The 24,678-nt window shown below is 42.8% G+C and overlaps 1 protein-coding gene and 1 non-coding gene across 2 annotated transcripts in view; one reads left to right on the top strand and one right to left on the bottom strand.

The window, feature by feature from the left end:
• Positions 1 to 24,678, bottom strand: part of C21H16orf96 (chromosome 21 C16orf96 homolog) — a 70,632-nt gene that overhangs the window by 20,442 nt on the left and 25,512 nt on the right. Inside the window, exons 4-9 of the mRNA XM_037813801.1 lie at positions 13,187 to 13,291; positions 12,393 to 12,473; positions 12,145 to 12,231; positions 10,750 to 11,995; positions 8,887 to 8,972; positions 8,386 to 8,496 (exon numbers count right to left, since the gene is read on the bottom strand). Coding sequence (XP_037669729.1) covers positions 8,386 to 8,496; positions 8,887 to 8,972; positions 10,750 to 11,995; positions 12,145 to 12,231; positions 12,393 to 12,473; positions 13,187 to 13,291 — 1,716 coding nt within the window. The remainder of the gene's footprint in view (positions 1 to 8,385; positions 8,497 to 8,886; positions 8,973 to 10,749; positions 11,996 to 12,144; positions 12,232 to 12,392; positions 12,474 to 13,186; positions 13,292 to 24,678) is intronic.
• On the top strand, positions 18,142 to 18,245 carry LOC119518344. Its single transcript, XR_005213734.1, has one exon. It is a non-coding gene; the product is annotated as a U6 spliceosomal RNA (small nuclear RNA).

Below are 24,678 nucleotides of genomic sequence, written 5' to 3'. Positions count from 1 at the left end.
CCACAAATAATATTCACAATGTTTAGGGTAAAACAACAATAAAAATACTTGACATATGAAGAATCAGGAAAATGTGACCCATTCTTGGGAGAAAAGGAATTGATAGAGAGCAACCCGGGGATGACTCAGATGCAGGGACGACCACACAAGGATTCTAAAGCAGATCTTCTAACTGTGCTCTCAAGAACATAACAGGGAAAGGCCTGAAAAGAGAAACAAGATAGGAAATCTCAGCAAGGAATAAAAACATTTTTAAAAGAACCAAATTGAAATTCTGGAATGGAAAAATAATAGATCATAATTACAATATTAAAAAACTTTTAAATGGGCTTAATGAAGACGAGAGGGGAAAAAATGCAACTGGAAGATAAATCAGTAGAAATCATCCAGTTTGAAGAGCAGAGAGAAAAGAAGAAAAAAAAAAAATCAGAGCCTTAGAATCTGTGGGACAATATCAAAAGAAGTCCCAGGCAAATGGGGTGGGATGGGGGGATGATTTGGGTGTTCTTTTTTCACTTTTATTTTTCATTCTTGTTCTGGTTCTTTCTGATGTAAGGAAAATGTTCAGAGATAGATTGTGGTGATGAACGCATAACTATGTTATCATACTCTGGACAGTGGATTGTATACCATGGATGATTGTATGGTGTGTGCATATATTTCAATAAAACTGAATTTAATAAAAAAAAAAATCAGAAAAAAAAAAAAAAAGTCCCAGGAGAAGAGGAGACAGAGAATGGGGCAGAAAAATATTACAAGAAATAATGGTTAAAAAAAAAATCACCAAATTTGGGCAAAGACATACAAGTGCCATGCTAAGAATCTCAGTAAGCCCAGGCAGGATACGCAAATAGAAAACCATACCTAAGAATATAATTAAATTGATGAAAATCAAATATAAAAAGAAAATCTCAAAAGCAGCCAGAGAAAGCAACACATTACATACGTGGGAGTGTGGGGGGACAAAATTATTCTGATGATTACTAACTTCAGAAAGTGTGGAAGCCAGGAGACCATAGAAAACATCTCAAAAATGCTGAAATAAGAAACTGTCCACCTAGAATTCTATATCCATGGAAATTTGATTATAGAATAATAATGAAGGGAAAAATAAAGACATTTTCATATTAGAGAAAAGGAAAAGAACTTCTTCCAGAAGATCTGTAGTACAAGAAATGTGAGAGAAGTTTCTTCAAGCTGTAGGCAAGTAGTACCAAGTATTAAAATTTCTTTTATTTATAAATAAAAGAAAGCAGTAGTAAATTCTATGTAGTTGAAAAACACAGAATGAGAAGGCTCTTAAAACAGATTAACATATACTACCATTTCCAGGAAAAAAAAAGGGTGGAAGGAGATTTCTAGAAAAAAAAAAGGTGAAATATTTGCTTATATATGCAGAAAATGTCTCTGAAAGAATACAAAAAACAATAATAGCACTAGCTTCCTCTAGGAAGGGGAACTGGGGAGCTGGGAAAAGGGGTGGCAGAGAAACTTTTTACTTGTTCATGCTTTTTAACCTTTTGAATTTTGAACCACACTAATGGTTTTGCATTACAATATTAAAAAAAGAAAAAAGAGTGCAGAAACAGTGTAGGAATGGGCAGATCAACAGTATAGAAAGACCAGATCTAAGAATTCATAAGAATTTTGCACATGTTCACTAGAGAAAGATGGATTATTCAATACGTGGCGTTAGGAAAACCATTTGGAAAAAACTATTGAATTTCTTGGTGTCCCTTGAGATGATGACAAGTAGCATCATTTTAGATGAGGACATTGAATTAAGAGACTTCAAGTGACTTACGAGTCCAGTGACAAACACAGAACTGGAAGCAGATCTCATGACTATCTCCGGCTGTTTCCTCTATACCATGTTTCTAACAGGTAATGCCTGGCACGTTGAGTGATGGACAGCCACAGATGGTCTGTGTCACAGACACTACCACAGCTTTCTAGATTGGATAAGTTGGCCTTGAAGTCAGACGCAGTAGAATTCAGGGACAGCTTTGTGCTCAGTGTTTCCAGTGGAGGATTTTGCAACTGAGACTTCTTTGGTGCAACCAATATTCAACTTCAGTCTTGAGTAAGCTCATTGCCAGCATGCAGTGGTCTTTGTATACTGTGAGCTGTCTACCTAACACCACCCCAATTATTCCCTGGAAACACAACTTGACTTTGTTCAGGTATCAAGCAGCCACACACTTCTGAGAAGGCTGGCCCTCTCCTCAGTCCCAGGAGGCAAATCTTGATTAGTCTAAGCCACTCTTTTTCAAAAAGTAAATAATTAATTGCTTTTTAATTGTGGTAAAATATTCATAACATAAAAACCATTTTAACCACTTTATGTGGACAATTCTTTGACATTAAGTACCTCGACAATACTGTGCAATGCTCACCACTATTTCCAGACTATTTTCATCATTCTAAACCAAAGTGCATAGTCTAAACTTGATATAGTCTTGATAATAGTTTTTTCTTCCTTCACCGTAAGCATTTAAGACTGCACATTTTTACCCCTCTTAGTGCCACTTTTGTTGTACCACTCAAGTTTTGGTATGCGGGATTTTTATTATTGTTCAAACCTACTGGTTGGATTTCCATGATTTCTTCTTTGAGCCATGAGTTACTTAATTTCCAAACACACAGATCTTTGTTTGTTTTCTCGTTATCTCATTGGAATCAGTTTCTATATTTATTGGCTTGTGGTCAGAGAAGGTGATTTCTATGATATACCAATCCTTTGAAATTTGTTGAGATTTTAATAACTTTTCTGTGTGTACTTGAAAAGAATAGTTATTCTGCAGTATTCTATTTATGCCCATAAGATCAAACTTGTTAATTATTAATTTTTGAATTTTTACTGATTGTTTGATTCATGGAGATGTGTTAAAATCCCCCAGTGATGGTTTATTTATCTATTTCTCCTGTATTTCTGTCACTTTTATATATATTTCAAGGCTCTATTATTAGTCTAAGTTGAATTTTTTTATTATTTTGTAGTGACTCTTCTCATCTCTGGTGATCCTTGACAATGTCAGTGAATCACTGAATTAAGCCATGCTGTGATGACTCAACCTCTGGCCTTCTTGCTTTGAAAGATAATACATTTTCCTTATTGTTTAAGTCACTTTTAGCTGGCCTTTGTGTTCATCGCCATCAAAGGCATTGCAACTCATACAGCTTCATCTTGATCATGTACTTCAGAGCCCAGGTTACACAATTCCAGAATTTTGGATGGTGTTCACTGATGAATGGTAAGTGCATTCGCTATCTATTTCCGTGCAACAAATCACCCCAAACTTAATGACTTAAAACAACAAACATTCTATCTCACCCAATTTCTGTTGGTCTAGAATTTGCCAGGGCCTCAGCCGGGTGGTTCTGGCTGGGGGGCTCTCCTGAGGCTACAGGGGGGGTATCAGCTGGGACTGCAGACTCATCGGGGCTGGACGGCCCGTTTCCAAGGTGGCTCTCTCACAGGGCCGGCAAATCCACGCTGATCCTTTGTGGGAGGCCTCATTTCCTCACCACACAGACCTCTCCGCAGAGCTACTTGAGTGTCCTCTCAATGTGGTGCCCAACTTCCTCCAGAGCAAGGATCCGAGAAAGAGCAAGGAGGACGCCACGACATCTTCTATGACCCAGTTTCAACAGTCACATGCCATCATTTCTGCAATGGCCTGCTGGTGACACAGGTCAGCCCTATTCAGTGTGGGAGGGGACTACACAGCTTCAACAGCCCAGAAGCATCTTTCAATGTATTTGTGCAATTATACAGCTTTTCTTCTCTGATAATGATGGAGAACGGGATGAACAAAGCACCATCAGCTCTGTCAGGACCAACAAGAGTCCTCTTTGGAGCTGGCAAGCTTCTCCAGACTGCCAGGCCTCCTTACAAATAACAGAGTTCAGCTTCACTGGCAGTGGTAAATGCTTTGGTAAACGCTTTGGTAACTGCACGTGCAGTTCGGAGGAATGGAAGTTTTTCCCTATGGTGACACCAAAGGTGGTGTCAGCCTCCGCCTGCTGCACTGGGCACCTCCACAGACAGACGCAACCGACACTAACTCTCCACAGTGAACTGCAAGGACTGGAGCCAACAGAAAGCAGAGCTTCTGTGAGGACGGCCCCGGAAATGTCTTTCCTCTATTTTTGCACAGGGAAATGCATCGAGCTAGGGTGTCTGATCCCCTTCGAACTGAGACAAACTCAGCTCACACTCCCATTCTGTGCCCTGAGGATATCAAAAGTCCTTTCCAAGGCTTCTGAGAATTCTGGGGGTTTTAGGGTCACCTTTTCTCTGGATTCACCCACTGCATTTTGTGACTTTTCCTTTTCACCACACTGCGCTAACCCACCCAGAGACTGACACCTTCGCCTTTACCACTGTTTTCCAAAGCAAACAGGAATTCAGGCAGTTGTGCATAGCAGAACTTTTACAGAAGGTGTCTGGGTCACCAAGAGTGGTTCCTCTGTACCCTGCTCAGGAAAACAACATAAAATCATGTACTGGGCACTCTTGTTTTTAAAAGTCCATGAAGGCTCCCAACCCTTCAAAATGGCAGAGTGAGAAGTTTCAGGGCCCCACATAGGAGCTTTGACCAACCAGCAAGAACAGCTTTCTGAAAGCTCCAGAAAACAGGCAAAGGATTGCAGTAACAGGGCAAGTACAAAATCAAGAAAAAGGCAATTTAAAAGGGGCAGGGTCTTGCGGCACGCTGTCTGCCCCTTCCTCGCCCCTCACCGGCTCAGTGCGGAGCCAGCCACGGTCCCAGTGCAGTCCCTGCCTGTTGCAGACGGAGCAGAGTAACCGCCATGCACACACCGGGGCATGCACGTCTCGCCTAATCTGTCTGGTGGTGGCCAGCCCCAGTTCCAATCTGCCGTTGAACCACTTTAAGGAATTTTTAATTTCTGTTACTATGATCTTAGCTCCATTTTGTTCCTTTTCATAACTTCCGTGTCTCTGTTGAAATTCTTTCTGTGCTCATCTGTCATTTTCATGACTTCCTTTGGTCCCTTGTAGATGTTTTCTCGCAGTTCTTTGAGCATAATTAGGATAACTTTTTTAAAGTGTTTGTCTGGAATATCCTGGGTCTGTTCCTCCTCACTGATGCCAATGCTCTAATCTTCCTCTTTCCCTGGGCCATCACTTCCAGTTTCTTTGTATGTTTCTTTTGTATAAACCTGGACATTTTGATATTTTAACATGTTATCACTGGAAGTTAGACTCTCCTATGTCTGTTCTTTAAGCTTGTACCCAGCTAATATTATGACAGAACTTTCTTTGAATGCCAGGAGCAGGGGAGAAGAAGGAGGAGGAGGAGGAGAAGGAGGAGGAGGGAGGAGGGAGGAGGGAGGAGGGAGAAGAAGGAGGAGGAGAAGGAGGAGGAGGGAGGAGGGGGGAGGGAGGAGGGAGGAGGGAGAAGGAGGAGAAGGAGAAGAAGAAGGAGGGAAGCAAGAAGACACCGTTCCCAGCCTTTGCAGACTGACCTTGGGAGAGTTCTTCAGGGATTACCGACATAAAGGGTTTAGGGAATAGCTCCAGACCAAAGCACAGGGGCCTCCCTCATCCTTTCCGCCCACGCACCTTCCTGGGCATGCCCGTGTGGCCCTAGGAATTCCCTTGTTTCCATGGTTCCAAGTGTCTGCCTTCTCTTCCCTAGGAAACAGAGTCCTCACAGTCCAGGGCGCTGCACTGTTGTCCCACACCCAGCAGTCCCTGCCCAGGCAGCCAGCTGACTGCTCTCCCACCGCGTTCCGTAGGAGAGCTCGGGGAGCCACCTTCTACACGCAGGGCAAGTTCTGGGGCAGCGAGCCCCTCAGGCCACCAGCAGACTGGGCCAGATACACGTGCTCCAGATGTGCCCGAGGACCAAGGGTCCACACTGGTATTCAAAGAAAGTTCTGTCATATTAGCTGGGAGGGTGGGGAAGGGGCTGGCCAGGGCACCGGGAGCTCCTACTGCTTTTAAGCGGTCTTTTTCTTGATTCAGTGCTCGCCGCCTTATTGCAGTACTTTAACTGTTCTCTGGAGCTTTCAGGAAAATATTTCTAGTGATTCTTACTGGTTGCTCAAAGTATCTGTGGTTAACTTTTTTTTATTGTGGTAACATATATAACATAGAATTTGCCATTTTAACCATTTTCATGTGTATATTTGAGCGGCATTAATTACTTTTACAGTGTTTCATTACTTTCATTACTGAAATGTTTTCATCATTCCAAACAGAAACTCTGTACCCATTAAGCAATAACTCCCTATTCCCCCAACCCAACCCCTGGCAACCTCTATCTACCTTCTGTCTCTATGAATTCGCCTACTCTAGGTATTTCATGTAAGTGGAACCATACAGTATTTGTCTTTCTGTGACTGACTTCTTTCACAGTTTGTCCATGTTACAGCATGTTTCAGAACTTCATTCTCTTTATGGCTGAATAATATTCCATTGTATAGGTATACCACATTTTGTTTATCCATTCACCTGCTGATGGACACTTAAGTTGTTTCCACTTATCCAGGGTTAACTTTCATAAACAGTTAAGTACTGTTAGCACAAGAACCAGGAAGGAACTGGGACAAAAGTTGATTTGCTCCATTTTGGCCCTCAAGGGCTTCGTCCTCTTGTGAAAGTTTCTCTCAACTGAGGACAACTCCTTGAAGACGGACGCCATGACCTATCCTTCCCGGGTGCCGGGCTTGGCACAAAGCTGGGCACACACCAGACATGCTCCATTCAACCAGCTTCAGTCTGCATTGAGGAAGGGCAGCGGTGTGTCCCTGGGACAGGGTGGCCCAGGCCTTGTGGGGAGCGGTGACTGAGACGGCAACGAGGTGGCAGGAGGCAATGCCGTTTCCGATCGCAGGTGCTCATGGGGGACATCCTTAGGCATGAGATCCCCAAAGACAATGAACCCTCCCTGCCAAGCCCTCTTCTTAAGCTGCACGTTGGTCCCCCTTTTATGAATTCTTTCCCCTTCAAAGTTGCCCTGTGTTTGTCCTAGTCTGATGACGTCATGTGACAAGGGTGAGAGGAAGCCAAAATCCTATTGGCTTGCCTTGGTCCCCCTTCTCCTGCCCCCATATCCCAATGGTCCCCACCAACAGCTCCTGACTAGGGATCAGAGGCCCCCATGGAACCAAGGCCAGATAGCTCCCGCCTACTGGGAATGACCCCCGATTCCCTCTCTAAAGGTTTGGGACCCACCTGGCACAGGTACATATTGGACTGGGTGGGTCCTGGGAACCTACCAGGCCTGTGTCAGACAAGCCCGGCAAAGAGCCTTCGGGCCCACCAGTGTCTGGGTTAAGTGAGGCCCTGGGAAGGGCGTGGTATCTAACTTTTTAATTTAATTTAAAATTTACAAATACTCTCTCTTTCCCTTGTTCCCGCATTCCCATCCTCCTCAGTAACCTCTAAACTGCTTTTTATCTCTGCAAATTTGCTATTTCTAGTTATCTCATAAGTATCATATAATTTTTGCCCTTAGATGTCTTGCTTATTTCACTGAACATCATGTTTTCAGTCTTCCACGTTGGAACATGTCTCAACTTCATTTTTTTTTCCATTGTGTGTATATACTACATTTTGCTTATCAATCCATTTGTTGATGGACATTTGGGGTGTTTCTAGCTTTTGACTAATGTGAATAATGCTGCTATAAACATTTGTGTTCAAGAATCTCTTTGTGACCCTGTTTTTACTCTCTTTGGGGATACACCTAGAGGTGGGATTGCCGGGTCAAATGGTAACTCTATATTCAACTTTTTGAGGAACCGCCATATTGCTTTCCACGGCGGCTGCAAGCATTTTACATTCCCACCAAAAATTCACTAGCGTCCCAATTCCTCCGCCTCCTCTTCAACACTTATTTTCCACTTTAAAAAAATAATCGTCTACCTTCACATTTATCATGTGAGGAACCCCCAACCTCTCTGCTGGATCAGCTGGTTACTCCGCCGTTCCCATGGTGCTGAGGTTCAGGGGAGGGCCCCTTCCCCAGCTGGTTTATGGCAAACACCACGGGCATAATAGTGGCCTAACTAGTTCTCTTCCTGGTTCACTTGTTGATTCATCCAGCAAATGTTACTGAGTCTCCCTTCTGTGCCAGGTGCCCTTCTAGGATCTGGGGACTACAGAATTAACAAGGCAGACATATCCAGGTCCTTCCGAGTGTGTGTGTGTGTGTGTGTGTGTGTGTGTTGGGGTAGTGATATTTGTTTGGTTTTTCTTAAAGTATAATTTATGAACAGTAAAATGCCAGTAAGATGTTCCTGGATTCCCTGGCCTTGATGCATTCCCACCTTCTTCAAAGCCTGACGAGGAGCTCTCCCTCACCAGCCCCTCTCGTCACCACCGCTGACCCCCACCCCAGACCTCCAAACCTTGTACTCATCCATGCGCAACTGGAGCTTTTCCACAGCCCTGTCCAACACAAGATAGTGGTCCTTCATCGACTCTATTTGGTTGCCCCAAATTCTCTCAAGTTCCTCCTCCTAAAAGGGGGAAGACACAGACACCCCAGGCCTCTGCTTCTGAGGTTACCATGACCAGGAAGGGGCTGGAAGGGATGGCTGAGATCGAGAAGAAGGTGCCAGACTAGCACATCACTAACTCGCCCCATCCTAATAGCTGCCCAAGACGTGCACTATGAGGAACCATGCAGCCACCCGTCGGTTGGGACCCTGCACAAGATCTGCCCTCCATGTAGCTGCCTTCCCGCCTCCCCTTCCCACCCAACTTCCCCTGGTCTCCTTTCAGCTCCAGGATGAACGCTGTGTCTGGGAGGGCAGAAGTGCCACCTGGTTCTGGGTCCAAGGAGTCTGCCATCAGCTCATCTCAAGCCATCATGTTCTCAAAAGCTGTCCTCTGCCCAGGATACTGACCTGGAGCCTGGATTTCTGGAGGTCGCCAACCGTTTCCTGCAACACGTCCACCGTTGTCCCAAGCTTGGAAGAGGGTCCCATATTAGCTGAAAGCAAAGGAAGGAGTGGCTGTTGGGGCCAAGGATGGAGGAAGAGGATTTGGCACTGGGCAGAAACCCCTATTGGCTAGATTTCCAGCTGCTTCCGAGGCAGCACTGCCCAACAGAAATACATCGTGACCCACATATGGGGGCCATGGATATAATTTTAAATCTTGTAGTTAGTCACACTAAAAAAATTAAAATGAAGCAGGTGAAATTAATTTTATTAAAATATTTTATTTAACCCAATAGATCCAAAATATTACCATTTTAATATGCAATCAAAAAATCATTATGGGGAGTAATGCAAATGTTCTAAAAATGATCATGGTGATGAATACACAAACATGTGACAATACTGCGAACCACTGATTGTATACTTTGGATGGATTGCATGGTGTGTGACTATATCTCAACAAAATTACATTTACAAAAATCATTATGAGATATTTTACATTCTTTTTTTTGTACCAAGTCTTCAAAACCCAGGGTGTATGTCACACTTAGAGCGTGCCTGAATCCAAACCGGCCATATTTCAGGTGTTCAATGGCCACAGGGGACTAATGGTTCCCACATTAAACAGTTGGGCCTGATTTACTCTCCCCCAGAAATTACCCTGAGCAAAACTATGACATATCTTATTTACCAGAGTCTGTGAAGAATATTATTCCACTGCAAAAATAAAAGAGAGGGATTTAACTAAAAAGGGGGGCATTAAAAAAAAAAAAGTAGCCTGTAGTCAGTTATGGATGGATGGCCTGAGACCCGAAGCCAGAAAACAATGTTTATGACTCCACTAGGTGTACGAAAGCGTGTCAGCCAAGGTGAGCTTTATAACTCGCTTTCGTTTTCTTTACAAAAATGACAGCTGGTCAGAAGAAGAGTTTGGGCTATTACTGTTTGACATTTTAAACTGATCACTATCATAATCTTAGCCACGGACCAGCATTCACTGATATCAGAGAAATTCTTTTTAGCCATGTGAAGTTATACTTTTTTTTTCAAGCTCTGTAGCCTCTCAGGGGCAGCAGCATGCCCGGATTTAACTTAGGTTCATTCAAGTACTTGGCAGAGAGAACAAGGAGCAAAATGATGACGTAAAGAGTGAAGACAGCGGTTCTCAAAGTGGGGCCCCCAGGCCAGCAGCTTCAGCATCACCTGGGGACGGGTCAGGAAGGCAATTTCTTGGGCCCCATCCCAGACTGGTGGACTGAGAAGCTCAAGAGCTGGGCCAGCAGATTGGGATGGAAGGAGCCTCCAGCGGAGCTGAGGCCAGCCAAGGTTGGCAACCGGCAGGGTGGGCCGTTTTGTTCCCATCCCACCATCCCATATGCTTGGCCCACCATGAGCATGATGTGCTCCCGCGGCCGCCCAGGACGTGACTGTCGCCTTTAAGGATGCTTATTTTGGCTCTTAATCCCAAACTGATCACCTCATCAGGGGTCTGGTCAGTGCTGTCAGATGCTCAGCTAAGCTGAAGTTATTAAATGACTGCAAGGTACTGGGTTTTATGGGCATTAGAAAGGAGTTTTCAAGAGTAATTTTGATGTGAGATTTTCCCCCTTACGGGCCAACTTTAAACCCTAACAGCAGACCCATTCACACCCCCAAGTTAAGATCTCACTACACAGTCATTGCAAAAGGGTAGCTTAGTAAGAGGCTAATGCTTACCCCAAAGGAGTGAGTGCCCAATGGCTGAATGCGGATTTTGCTGGGGGAGCTAAACAAGGGAGAGGAGGTCCTTCTCAAAGGCCATGGGGAGGGCCCTGGAGCTGGGCCTACCTAGATAAGTCAAGCGCTGCTGCAGCTTGGAAGACAGCTGGGCAAACTCTTCTTTCAGGGCATCCCGGAAAGCCGGAATCTGCCCCACGTGGCTCATGGAATACCTCACCGCCTTCTTCTTGTCCTCGGGGGTCGCGGCCTGTTTGGCAGCCAGTACAGCTACCGACAGGGACCCATAGGGCGAGATGGTGCCTAGGGAGTGGGAAGGAGAGAAAAACTCGTAGTCTTTTTCAGAGTCCTCACTGAAGGCCATGGAGGTGGTGGCCCCACGGGAGACCCCGGCGCCCAGCACATCTGCAAACACCCCCAAGGGCCCGGATGCGGCTGTGGTCATCGCTTTGGTGGCCATTTTGGTGGCGGGGGCGTCTTTGACCACCTTGGCAGCGGCCTCGGCCGCCTGGGCTGCGGAGGATGCAGCAGCGGTATAGGCAGCGGCGGCGGCAGCGGCAATGGCAGCTGTGGTTTTCATCCGCTGAATGGCAGACCGGGGCTTACTGAGGGGCTCTTCCTTGGGGGCCCCCTTCGCCTCAAGGGGATGCTGCTGTTCCTGACCCCTCCTTTCCACCACAGCCTGGTGAGCTGGTGGAGGCAGGAGTGGAGTAGGCTGTGCTGCCTGAGGCTCTGCAGTGGGTGGCAGGGTCCCGGGGGGTGGGGGCTGGGGCTGGGGCAGGGGCAGGGGGCTAGATGGGCCTGCGACAGGGTGGAAGAAGCCTGGGGCCCAGAAAGGCCAAGTGCCGGCCTCGGGCCAGCCTCTGGGAACGGGCCAGCCTCCTGGAGGCATGGGCCAAGGAATCAGAGCAGACCCAGATCCAGGCACAGGCCAACGTGCTGGTGCTAACCCAGGTGTCAGACCAGGCCCCAGCACAGGCCTGAGTGCTGGCACAGTCCCCAGTGCCAGAGCAGACCCCACTGCAGGCCTGGGCTCTGGCAGAGTCCCAGGCTCGGGCACAGCCCCAGGCTCGGTTGCAGCCCCAGGCTCAGGTGCAGCCCCAGGCTCGGGTGCAGCCCCAGGCTCAGGCTCCAGTGCCTGTGGCTGGGCTGGCTCCTGGGCCCTGGGGAGCCCAGCTGCTTGGGCAGACTCCTCGTCTGGTAACATCCCGGACGACTCATAATGCCAGACGGTCTGTAGGAGCTCAGGGGCCTGCAAGGGCTCCGTCACCTGGATGGGTCCCACAGCCTCGAGGTACTCAGTGGTCTGGGGAAGAGGTGCCTCTGGGAGCCGCTCCGAGGTCTGCCACAGCTTGGCCTGCAGAAGAGAGGGCCCAGCTGGCCAGGGCTGTTTCCCACCCCAGGTCCCCACCCCAGGCCAGCATGGCAGCCCTCCTCTCCTCTCCATCACCCCTGCTATCTTCTCTGCCCTCCTTCTGCTTTTCCTTCTCTTCCTCCTTCACTCACCGAAGAGAACATGGCGTCGTGGAGGCTGCTCCAGAGCACCACATCTTCACTTTTGGGGAAGGAGCTCATCTTGCTCTGGACAGAAATCTGGGAGGTGGGGGTGGTTGGGAAGGACGGCAGCATATGGCTCCCTCATCCACACTGCCCTCCGCGCTTGCAAACAGATGGGCCTTTCCAGGTTTGTTCCCCTCTTCCCCCTTCCTGCCCCCAGGACCACGGGGAGGGAAGACGGGGGCCGAGACCCTCACCACTTCCCGCTGTAAGGTGCTCATCTTGCGGTTCTGCCCTCTCAACTCCTTCATGAGGTCATCCACTTTTTCTGGGTTCATCTGTAAATGAGATAAGCCTGTGGGCCAGAGGAACAGGCTCCAGCTCCAGCCCTGCTCCTCCCCGCAGCTAGAACAGAAGGGTTTCGCTCTAGATGACTAAAAGATTTGAGAAGGAAGAACAGATCCCATCACAGTGTTGCCCAGAGAGTGGTAAGAGGGTTGGCAAAAGGGTTCCACAGGCAGGTAAGGGCTAGTATATACAACACTGCTAGGTTTATTCCTCCTTTCAGTGTGGACAGAGCTTTCTAGAAGAGGAAAAGCTGTTATTTTCCTGCTAAGTTGGTGGAATGCCAAGACTTGGGGTGTCCCTAACTGAGAATAAAGCCGACCCAGAGGAAATCATTGTTCGAAAAGAGGATGTTGATGTATGAGCGCTTCGATCTGGATGAAACTGAAGGCAGCCCTGGGCTTTTAAGTAAGTGAGATAACAAGTCCCTTTATTTTGCCTAGCTTGGACGAACTGCTTCTGTCACTTACAAGTATGTTTCCTGACCAACACGGCAGGCTGAGGAGTCTAGAGGGGCAAATAACAACCCAAAGGCACAGAAGGCTCAGTGGGACAGGTCAAGTGGCTGGGCCCTACCAACTCCCTTCTCCTGCTCTCATGACTGCTTTCTTCGACCAAGAACAAGCTCCTTATATTTTCCCTCTTGCCCCAAACACCTGAGGTCTGAGGGGCATGGACATTGTGGAGGATGCTGGGGAGTGTCTACCTTCTCAAATTCCTCTTTCAGCATGTCCACATCCTTTCGCAGAGCATCGAGGGTGGTCTTGAATGAGTAAATGTCAGTGAGCAGATCCTGCAGAGTCTTCATGGACTGAAGAGGGGGGACAGGAAGGGGAAATGTGAAGTTGGGTGTGACAGGAGGAGAAGGCACACAAAGTGGGGCAGCTCTCAGCTGGTGGCCGTGGCCCAAGGGGTCCTTTTGGTTCTCCCAAGGTCTGAGCTGGAAGGAACTCAGAGGAAAGCAAACGACTCCAACTCAGTGGTGCTCTAGGAGGGGAAAAGGCAAACTCTGGTTGAGTTTGCTCAGTAGCCCAGAGTTACTCATCGGCAAGCATCTCTTGTCCTTTCTCATGTGATGCAAGTCAGCCAGGGTAGCGGCTGAGTGAGGAGGGACAGCCATTCTGAGTGGAGCCAGTGGATGGTTGGGAGCAAGGGCATCACAACTGGATTTGGATTTTTGAAGGATTCCTCTGGCTGCACATGGAAACTGGGTCTGGGAGGGCAAGAGGGAAAGCCAGGGGATCGGGCAAAAACAGCTGTTCACAATGCTGAGCTTTTGGCTCAGCTCCAGCACTGACTGAGGCTATTAATGTATCTTTCCAGGTTTTAGATTCCTCAACTATAAATAGGTATAAAAAATATGATGTGTATATAGAACCTGGATGCAAAGTTAAGTATTCAATTAATAAAATAACAAATAGCAAAGTGGCAGAGTAAGTCATTCTTTATCAGTAATTACATTAAATGTACATGGATTAAAATTTCCAGTTAAAAGACAGAATGGGTTTAGAAAACAAGATCCAACTACATGCTGTCTACCAGAGACACACTTTAGATTCAAAGACACAAGTAGGCTGAAAGTAAAAGGACAGAAAAAGATATACCATGCAAGTAGTAGCCAAAAGAGAGATGGAATACCTACACTAATATGAGGCAAAATAGACTAAGACAAAACTGTTACTAGAGACAAAGAAGGGTACTTTATAATGATAAAGGGTCAATACATCAGGAGAATATAATGATTCTACAAACATATATGCACATAACAATAGAGCCCCAAAATACATAAAGTAAAAACTGACTTAACTGAAAGGGGAAACAGACAATTCAATAATCATCATTACAGAATTCAATATCCCCACTCTCGATAGGGGATAAAACGACTAGACAGAAGATCAACAAGGAACTATAATACATGAACAACACTATAAACCAACTAGACCTAATAGGTATCCATAGAACATTCCACTCAACTACAACACTATAAACCAATCAAACCTAACAGACATATACAAAACACTCCACCCCAAAACAGCAGAACACACATTTTTCTCAAGTTCACATGAAACATTTTCCAGGATAGACTATATGCTAGGCCATAAAACAAGCAGCAATACATTTTTTTTTACACTTTATTTTGAAATAAATTCAAAGTTATAGGAACAGTTGCAAAAACAATACAAACACCATAAACAGAACTCCAGCATTCCCTGACCCCTCCACCGATACCCCGATCCACTAACTTTAACATGTTGTCACACTGCTATTTCTTTCCCTCCCTCCTTCTCTCCCTATCATCCATCATCTATTGCTCTGTCTTCTGAACATATGAGAGCTAGCTGCACACATCCTTGAACATACACTATAATTCACGTATACACTTCCCATGAACAAGAACATTCTTTTCTGCAATCCCATTAAGTGCAGCTAAGAAGTACAAGAGATTCAACAATGATACGAAGCTTACATTCCATATTTCCTTTTCCTTATGTCTCAACTGTGTCCCTTTGAGCCTCCTGTCCTCCATCCTCAGATCCCATCCAAGGTCATCCTTGGCATTCAATTGTCATCTATTTAGACTGTCTTTTTTTTCCCCTCAATTGTGGAAACATATATACAGCCTAAATCTTCCCATTCCACCCCCTCTCTAGCATTCCATTAGTGGGATTAATCACATTTAGAATGTTGTAATGCTATCACCTTCCCACCATCCATTACTAGAAATTTCCCTTCACCTCAAACAGCAACCCTATACTCATTTCTTAACTCCCCATTGCTCCTTCTCCCATTTCTCTTAATCCATACTCTACTTTTCATCTCTACAGTCATATTCTCTGATAATTTCTTTGTGTTTACTGTGGGGCTTAAAATTAAACTCTTAAAGCCATAACAATCTTGTTTTTCTTTGATACCAACTTAATTTCAATAGGACACATAAACTATGTACCTATACTCCTCCATTCCCCCACCTTTATATAGTTCTTGTCAAAAATTACATACTTTACATTGAGTTTGAAGCCACTGATTTGTCATTAGAGTTTGTGTATTTTATATCATGTAGGAAGTAAATAGTGGAGTTAACAATTAAAAAATTATTGACTTCTATTTGTATTCCATTGTGGTTAGAGATTGTGCTTTGAATATGTTCAACTGTTTTGTTGTTTTTTTTTTTAATTTATTGAGGCTCATTTTATGTCCCAGCATATGGTCCATTCTGGAGAAAGACCCATGATCACTAGAGAAAAATGAGTGTCCTGGTGATTTTGGAATGTAAGGTTCTATATATGTCTGTTAAAATTCTCTATATCTCTTTCTCCTTTCTTTGTTTCTCTGTCGGTAGGGCTCCCTTTAGTATCTGAAGTAGGGCAGGTCTTTTATTCGCAAACTCTCTCAGCATTTGTTTGTGAAAAATTTAAGCTCTCCATCAAATTTGAAGGAGAGTTTTGCTGGAAAAAGTATTCTTGGTTGGAAATTTTTCTCTCTCAGAGTTTTAAATATGTCATGCCACTGCCTTCTCGCCTCCATGGTGGCCACTGAGTAGTCACAACTTAGTCTTATGCTGTTTTCTTTGTATGTAGTGAACTGCTTTTCTCTTGCTGCTTTCAGAACTTGCTCCTTCTATTCAGTATTTGAGAGTCTGATCAGAATATGTCTTGGAGTGGGTTTATTTGGATTTATTCTATTTGGAGTTCGCTGGGCATTTATGCTTTGTGTATTTATATTGTGTAGAAGGTTTGGGAAGTTTTCCCCAACAATTTCTTTGAATACTCTTTCTAGACCTTTACCCTTCTCTTCCCCTTCTGGGACATTAGTGAGTCTTAAATTTGGAAGTTTTATTTTATCTATCATATCCTTGAGATCCTTTTCAATTTTTTTCTCCATTCTTTCTTTTGTTCTTTCATTTTCTGTTCTGTGGACCTCTAGGACACTGAGTCGTTGTTCAACTTCCTCTACTCTTGTATTATGAGTATCCAGAATCTTTTTAATTTGGCCAACAATTTCTTTTACTTCCATAAGATCTTCTATTTTTTTATTTACTCTTGCAATTTCTTCTTTATGCTCTTCTAGGGTCTTCCTTATGTCCCTTTTATCCTGCTCCATGGTCTTCTTCATGTCTTTTATATCCTGTGCCATGTTTTCATTCCTTGATTGTGATTGTTTGATTAATTGTGCCAAGTACTATGTCTCTTCTGATATTTTAATTTGGGTATTTGGGATCGAGTTCTCCATATCATCTGTTTTATCATATGCATTAAGATTTTCTGTTGTTTTTGGCTTCTTGGCATTTGCTTTGCTTGATAGGGTTCTTTCAAGTTGTAAAAAAAAAAATACCAATCTAATTTTTCAGAAATACAAGCTGGTAGCATACACTTTCTCTAACTAACCAGCAGATGGTGTCTGTGAGTCACCTATACCCCTCAAGTCAGTTCTCCCCAACTCTGTCTCTGTGGTGCATGGGGAAATGATTTTTGTGGGGTTCAGTTGGTGAACTCAGTTTGGGTTTGTTGTTGGAGCTGTGCACCCTGAATGTGGGGCGTGTGTCTGGGTGGCTAGGGAGGCAGGGCAGCTTTAATATTCAAATCTCCCAGGTTCCCGGAGATTCAAGGCTATTGCAAGAGTCTAAGCCTTCATTTCAGTTTTGCCCCAGATTTTCTCTGTCGCTGACCCACAAACCACCAGCATTGATGTAGCGTCCCTGGGTTTTCTGAGCGGGGCCCCCTTCTCAGCTGTGATCTTCCAGGACCTCTGCTGAGGGAATGCTGTGCTACGTCACTAGTGTGCGTCATCCCTCAAGGGAAGCCCCGGGCCGCTGGGCCATGCAGGGGCACTCTCAGCCTGATGCAAAGATTAGCCCATAAGTCTTGACTGGTGTAAGTTCTGAATAAAAGGCAGGTAGTAGAGCTGGGCCCCACCCCTTTCCTCTTAGAGAAGATAGACGCCCTAGGGGGAGGTCATTAGCATTTCAGTGGTCTCTCTCTGCCTGTGCCACACCCCTGTCTGGGTCACAGAACTGGGAACTGAAAATGGCTGAGGCTTTCTCCACCGAGTCGAAAAAGGAACAGAGCTAGTCTGAGGCGACCCTCTGGCTCTCCAAGGTCAGCCGTCACCCAAAGCCTCTGTCTACTTCCTGGGGATTTGTACCTCATAGTGAGTAGTTCACACTCGCTAATCAAAACCCCAGTTGGAGCTCAGCTGAGCTATATTCACTTGCTGGGAGAAAGCTTCTCTCTGGCACCACGAGGCTTTGTAGCTCGGGCTGTGGGGGAGGGGCCTCCCGATTTGGATCCGCCGTTCTTACTTACAGATTTTATGCTGTGATCTCGGGCAATCCTCCCAATTCAGGTTCGTGTATGATGAGTGGACGGTCATGTTTGTCCCCCTGCAGTTATTCCAGATTATTTACTAGTTGTTTCTGGTTTTTTTTTCAGTTGTTCCAGGGGGACTACTTAGCTTCCACTCCTCTCTATGCTGCCATCTTGGATCCTCCCCCAATAAATTTTTAAAGGATTTAAATCATACAATATATGTTCTCTGATCACAATTGAATTAAATTAGAAATCAACAACAGAAGGAAATTTTGGAAATTCACAAACCACTTGAAATGAAAAAATACACTGAGATGAATAAAAATGAAAACAGAATATAAAAAAACTTATGAGAGTGCTCGTTTTGGCAGCACATATACTAAAATTGGAAGGATACAGGGATTAGTGTGGCCCCTATGCAAGGATGACATGCAAAGTTGTGAAGCGTTCCATATTTTTATGTTCTGGTTTTGTTGTAATTAAAATATTTTGGAAACTCAAAAAAATATGCAGCAAAAGCAATACTTAATGGAGATTTATAGCTGCAAATGCCTATATTAAAAAAGAAGACAAATGAAAGATAGGACATTATTCTGACTTTACTGGAATAAAAAGGATTATAAGAGAATACTCTGAACAACTATATTCCAACAAATTGGATAAACTGGAAGAAATGGACAAATTGCTAGAAATACATGAGCTATCAAAATGGACTCAAGAAGAAACAGAAATTCTGAATAGACCTATAATAAGTAAGGAGATTGAATCAGTAATTAAAAACCTCCCAACAAAGAAAAGTTCAGGACCAGATGGCTTCACTGGTGATTTCTACCAAACACATAAAGAAGAATTAATACCTGAAGGCATCATGTTGAGTGAAATAAGCTAAACACAAAAGGACAGATATTGTATGATTTCATTTATATGCAATCATGAGAATATGCAAATCATAGAAACAGAAAGTAAATTACAGGCAACCAGGAGTGGCAAGAGGGGGAATGGAGAGTTACTGCTTAATAGACACAGAGCTTCTGTTAGTGGTGATGGAAAAAGTCTGGCAATGGATGGTGGTGATGGTAGCACAGCAGTGTGAATGTAATCAATTCCAATGACTTCTATATTTGAAAGTGTTGAAAATGGGAAATTTTATGTTGTATATCATTTACCACTATAAAAAAATTTTAAACTACATAAATAAAATGCTTATGCTATAGAGTCAGAAATGTTAATGACTATTACATAAATATCACGCGTTCTAACATCTTAAATGAAAACATATATTAGGTTTTTATGAAATGTAATTTTATTTAAAAATAATAAAATTTTAAACAGTTACAAAAAAGGAAATAATTAACACCAATCCTTTTTAAATTCTTCCAAAAAACTGAAAAGGATGGAAAACTTCCTAATTCATTCTAGGAGGCCAGCATTACTGTGATACCCAAAACCGTACAAAGACACTATAAGAAAAGATAACTACATACCAATATCCCTTATGAATATAGATGCAAAAATCCTCAACAAAATACTTCAAAATAGAATCCAAAAGCATATTAAAAGAATTATACACCATGACTGTGATGGTTGGGCTCATGTGTCAACTTGGCCAGGTGATGGTGTCCAGGTGTCTGGTCAAGCAAGCACTGGCCTAACCATTACTACAAGGACATTTGTGGCTGGTTAATAAACCAGAAGGCTGGTTTATCAAATCATCAGTCAACTGGCTAGAGCTGTGACTGATGACATCAACGAAGGGCATGTCTTCCACAATGAGAGAATTCAATCAACTGGATTTAATCCCATTAGTTGAAAACTTTTAAGTGAGACAGATAGAGGACCTTCACTTCTTCAGCGAACCAGCAAAGTGCTTCCCGAGGAGTTCGTCAAAGTTGCCAGTTTGTTTCCTGAGGAGTTCATCAAACACATTCATCGAAGTTGCCAGTTCGCTGCCTGAGGGGTTCATCGAACATCATGATTGGAGTTGCCAGTTTGCTGCCTGCCCTATGGAATTTGGACTCGTGCATCCCCACAGTTGCATGAGACACTTTTATAAAATCTTGTATTTATAGATATCTGTTGTTGATTCTGTTTCCCTAGGGAACCCTAACTAATACAATGACCAAACGGGTTTTATTCCAAGTATGCAAGGGTGGTTCAACACAAAGAAAATCAATTAATGTAATACACCACATCAATAAATTGAAAGGGAAAAACCACATGATCATCTCGATTGAGGCAGAAAAAGCCTGTGACAAAATTCAGCACCCTTTCATGAAAAAAAAAACCACTTCAAAAGGTAGAGGAACTGAAAGAAACTTCCTCAACTTGATAATGGGCACACAATATATGAAAAACCCACAGCTAACATCCTACTCAATGGTGAGAGACTGAAAGTCTTCCCTCTAAGATCAGGAACAAGACAAGGATGCCCACTGTCACCACTGCTAGTTAACATTGTGCTCGAAGTTCTAGCTAGAGCAAATAGTCAAGAAAAAGAAAAAAAAAAGGCATCCAAATTGGAAAAGAAGTAAAACTGTCACTATTTGCAGATGACATGATCCTATATTTAGAAAACCCAGGAAAAAAAAATGATAGCAAAGCTATTTGAGCTAATAAGCAAGTTGAACAAAGTGGCAGGACACAAGATCAACATGGAAAAATCAATGGTGTTTCTATATACTAGTAATGAGCTATTTGAAGAGGTAATCAAGAAAAAATTCCACTTACAATAGCACATAAAAGAATCAAATATCTAGGAATAAACCTAACGAAGGATGTTAAAGACCTCTACACAGAAAACTACAAAACACTGCTAAAAGAAATAAAAAAAGACCTAAACAAATGGAAAGACATTCCACGTTCATGGATTGGAAGGCCAAACATCGTCAAGATGGCAGTTCTACCCAAATTGATCTACAGATTCAATGCAATACCAATCAAAATTCCAACAGACTACTTTGCAGAAATGGAAAAGCTAATTATCAATTTTATTTCGTAGGGTAAGGGGCCTCAAATAGCCAAAAATGTCTTGAAAAAGAAGAATGAAGTCATTCTGACTTTAAAGCATGTTATAAAGCCATAGTAGTCAAAACAGCATAAAACTGGCACAAAGATAGATATATTGATCAATGGAATCAAATTAAGAGCTCAGACATAGACCCTCAGATCTATGGTCAACTGATTTTTGATAAGACTCCCAAGTCCACTCATGTGGGACAGAACAGTCTTTTCAATAAATGGTGTTGAGAGAACTGGATATCCATAACCAAAAGAATGAAAGAAGACCCCTATCTCACATCCTATTCAAAAATTAACTCAAAATGGATCAAAGACCTAAATATAAGAACTAGTACCATAAAACTCCTAGAAGAAAATGTAGAGAAACATTTGCAAGATCTAGTGATAGTCAGTAGTTTCTTAGACTTTACACCCAAAGCACAAGCAGCAAAAGAAAAAACAGATAAATGGGAACCCCTCAAAATCAAATACTTCAGTGCTTCAAAGGACATTGTCAAAAGGGTGTGAAAGGCAACAGAATCAATAGGAGAAAATATTTGGAAACCACATATTTGATAGGGGTTTGATATCCAGAATATATGAGGAAATCCTACAACTCAACAATAAAAAAAAACCTAATTTAACAATGGGCAAAAGACACGAATAAACATTTTTCCAAAGAGCAAATACAGATGGCTAAAAAAACATGAAAAGATGCTAAGCTTCACTAGCCATCAGGGAAATGCAAATCAAAACCACAACAAAATATCATTTCACACCTACTAGAATGGCCGCTATTAAACAAACAGGAAACTAAAAGTGTTGGAGAGGATGTGGAGAAATTGGAACACTTATTCACTGCTGGTGGGATGTAAAACAGTACAGCCGCTGTGAAGGATAGTTTGGCGGTTCCTCAGGAAGCTAAGTAGAGAGTTGCCTTACTATCCAGCAATCCCTCTGCTAGGGATATACCCAGCAGATCTGAAAGCAGGGAAGCAAACAGACATTTGCACACCAATTTTCACAGCAGCATTGTTCACAATTGTCAAAAGATGGAAACAACCCTAGTGTCCATCAACTGATGAATGGATAAACAAAATGCAGTATATACATATGATGGAGAATTAGTCAGCAGTAAGAAGGAATGAGCCCCTGAAGCACGTGACAACATGGATAAACCTTGAGGACATTATGTTAAGTGAAATAAGTTAGATACAAAAGGACAAATATTGTATGATCTTACTCATATGAACTAATTATAATATGTAAACTCATAGACATAAAATACAGAATATAGTTTACCAGGATATAGAATGAGGCTAAAGAATGGAGAGCGGTTGCTTAATACATGCAGAATGTCTAACTAGGTTGAACTTAAAAACGTTAGGAAATGGACAGAGGTGATGGTAGCACGTTATCGTGAGACTAATTAATAGTGCTTAATGGTGTGTAAATATGGTGGAAAGGGGGAAATTTAGAGTCATGTATGTCACCAGAAGGAAAGTTGGAGGTTAAAACATGGGAATGTGTAACACAGTGAATCTTGTGGTGGACAACGTCTGTGATTAACTGTACAAATATCAAAAAGTTCTTTCATGCACTAGAGCAAATGTATGACACTATTACAAGGAATTAATGGAGGGGTATATGGGAAAAAAAGTGTATGTTGCAAACTATGGACTATAGTTAACAGTAATATTTTTTTTTTTGGTTTTTTTTTTTTTAAATTTAGTTTTATTGAAATATATTCACAAACCATACAGTCATCCATGGTGTACAATCAACTGTTCACAGTATGATCATATAGTTATGCGTTCATCACCACAATCTATTTCTGAACATTTTCCTTACATCAGAAAGAATCAGAATAAGAATAAAAAATAAAAGTGAAAAGAGAATACCCAAACCATCCCCCCATCCCACCCTATTTGTCATTTAGTTTTTACTCCCATTTTTCTACTGATTTTTTTTCAATTTTTTAACTTTGTTTATCAAAAAATTAAAAACAAACAGGCAAACAACAACCAAAAAAACCCCACAACATTTCAAACAAAGCAATGGATTAAGGAAAACAAATAACCTAAAATAACTACTTTGCTTCCAATATGTTCCTACCATACCCCAAGAAAATTAATAAACCATGTCCAAACAGAGGAGTAAGAAAAACAAATAATCTAAAATAACTACATTGCTTCCAACATGTTCCTACCATACCCCAAGAAAATTAACAACCCCTAAGAAAACAAAGGAATAAGAGAAAAAAAAAAACCTAAAATAACTCTATTGCTTCCAACATGATCTTACTATATGCAAGAAAGTATACAAACCATAATCATTCCTGAGCATTCCCATAACATTGAGATTACCCTCCATAGTTTATCTGTTCTTATTAGATTATCATTCCCCCTCCACTAATTGGTATCTCTAGGTCCCCTACATTCTACAGTATAAAACATTGTACATTTTTCACAGAATTCACATTAGTGGTAACATACAATATCTCTCTTTTTGTGCCTGGCTTATTTTGCTCAGCATTATGTCTTTTTTTTTTTTTTAATCTTCATTTTATTGAGATATATTCATATACCACGCAGTCAAACATAACAAATCGTACTTTCGATTGTTCACAGTACCATTACATAGTTGTACATTCATCACCCAAATCAATCCCTGACACCTTCATTAGCAAACACACAAGAATAACAAGAATAATAATAAGAGTGAAAAAGAGCAATTGAAGTAAAAAAGAACACTGGGTACCTTTGTCTGTTTGTTTCCTTCCCCTATTTTTCTACTCATCCATCCATAAACTAGACAAAGTGGAGTGTGGTCCTTATGGCTTTCCCAATCCCCTTGTCACCCCTCATAAGCTACATTTTTATACAACTGTCTTCGAGATTCATGGGTTCTGGGTTGTAGTTTGATAGTTTCAGGTATCCACCACCAGCTACCCCAATTCTTTAGAACCTAAAAAGGGTTGTCTAAAGTGTGCGTAAGAGTGCCCACCAGAGTGACCTCTCGGCTCCTTTTGGATTCTCTCTGCCACTGAAGTTTATTTCATTTCCTTTCACATCCCCCTTTTGGTCAAGAAGATGTTCTCCGTCCCACGATGCCGGGTCTACATTCCTCCCCGGGAGTCATATTCCACGTTGCCAGGGAGATTCACTCCCCTGGGTGTCTGATCCCACGTAGGGGGGAGGGCAGTGATTTCACCTTTCAAATTGGCTTAGCCAGAGAGAGAGGGCCACATCTGAGCAACAAAGAGGCATTCGGGAGGAGGCTCTTAGGCACAACCATAGGGAGGCCTAGCCTCTCCTTTGCAGCAACCGTCTTCCCAAGGGTAAAACCTGTGGTAGAGGGCTCAACCCATCAAACCACCAGTCCCCTATGTCTGTGGTCATGTTAGCAACCATGGAGGTGGGGTAGGCCAATACCCCTGCATTCTCCACAGGCTCCTCAAGGGGGCACTGCATCTTTTTTTTTCCTTGTTTTTTTTTTTTTTTTTTAACTTTCCCTTCTTTTTTAAATCAACTGTATGAAAAAAAGTTAAAAAGAAAACAAACATACAATAAAAGAACATTTCAAAGAGACCATAACAAGGGAGTAAGAAAAAGACAACTAACCTAAGATAACTGCTTAACTTCCAACATGTTCCTACTTTACCCCAAGAAAGTTACCTAATATAGCAACATTTCTGTGAACTTGCTCCTACTATATCCATCAGAAATTAACAGACCATAGTCATTCCTGGGCATCCCCAGAACGTTAAATAGCTTATCTGTTCTTCTTGGATTATTGTTCCCCCTTCCTTAATTGCTCTCTATTGCTAGTTCCCCTACATTCTACATTATAAGCCATTTGTTTTACATTTTTCAAAGTTCACATTAGTGGTAGC

This window comes from Choloepus didactylus, chromosome 21, assembly GCF_015220235.1.
Source record: "Choloepus didactylus isolate mChoDid1 chromosome 21, mChoDid1.pri, whole genome shotgun sequence".
NCBI lineage: Eukaryota > Metazoa > Chordata > Mammalia > Pilosa > Megalonychidae > Choloepus > Choloepus didactylus.
This window is presented reverse-complemented; position numbering and strand designations above follow the sequence as displayed.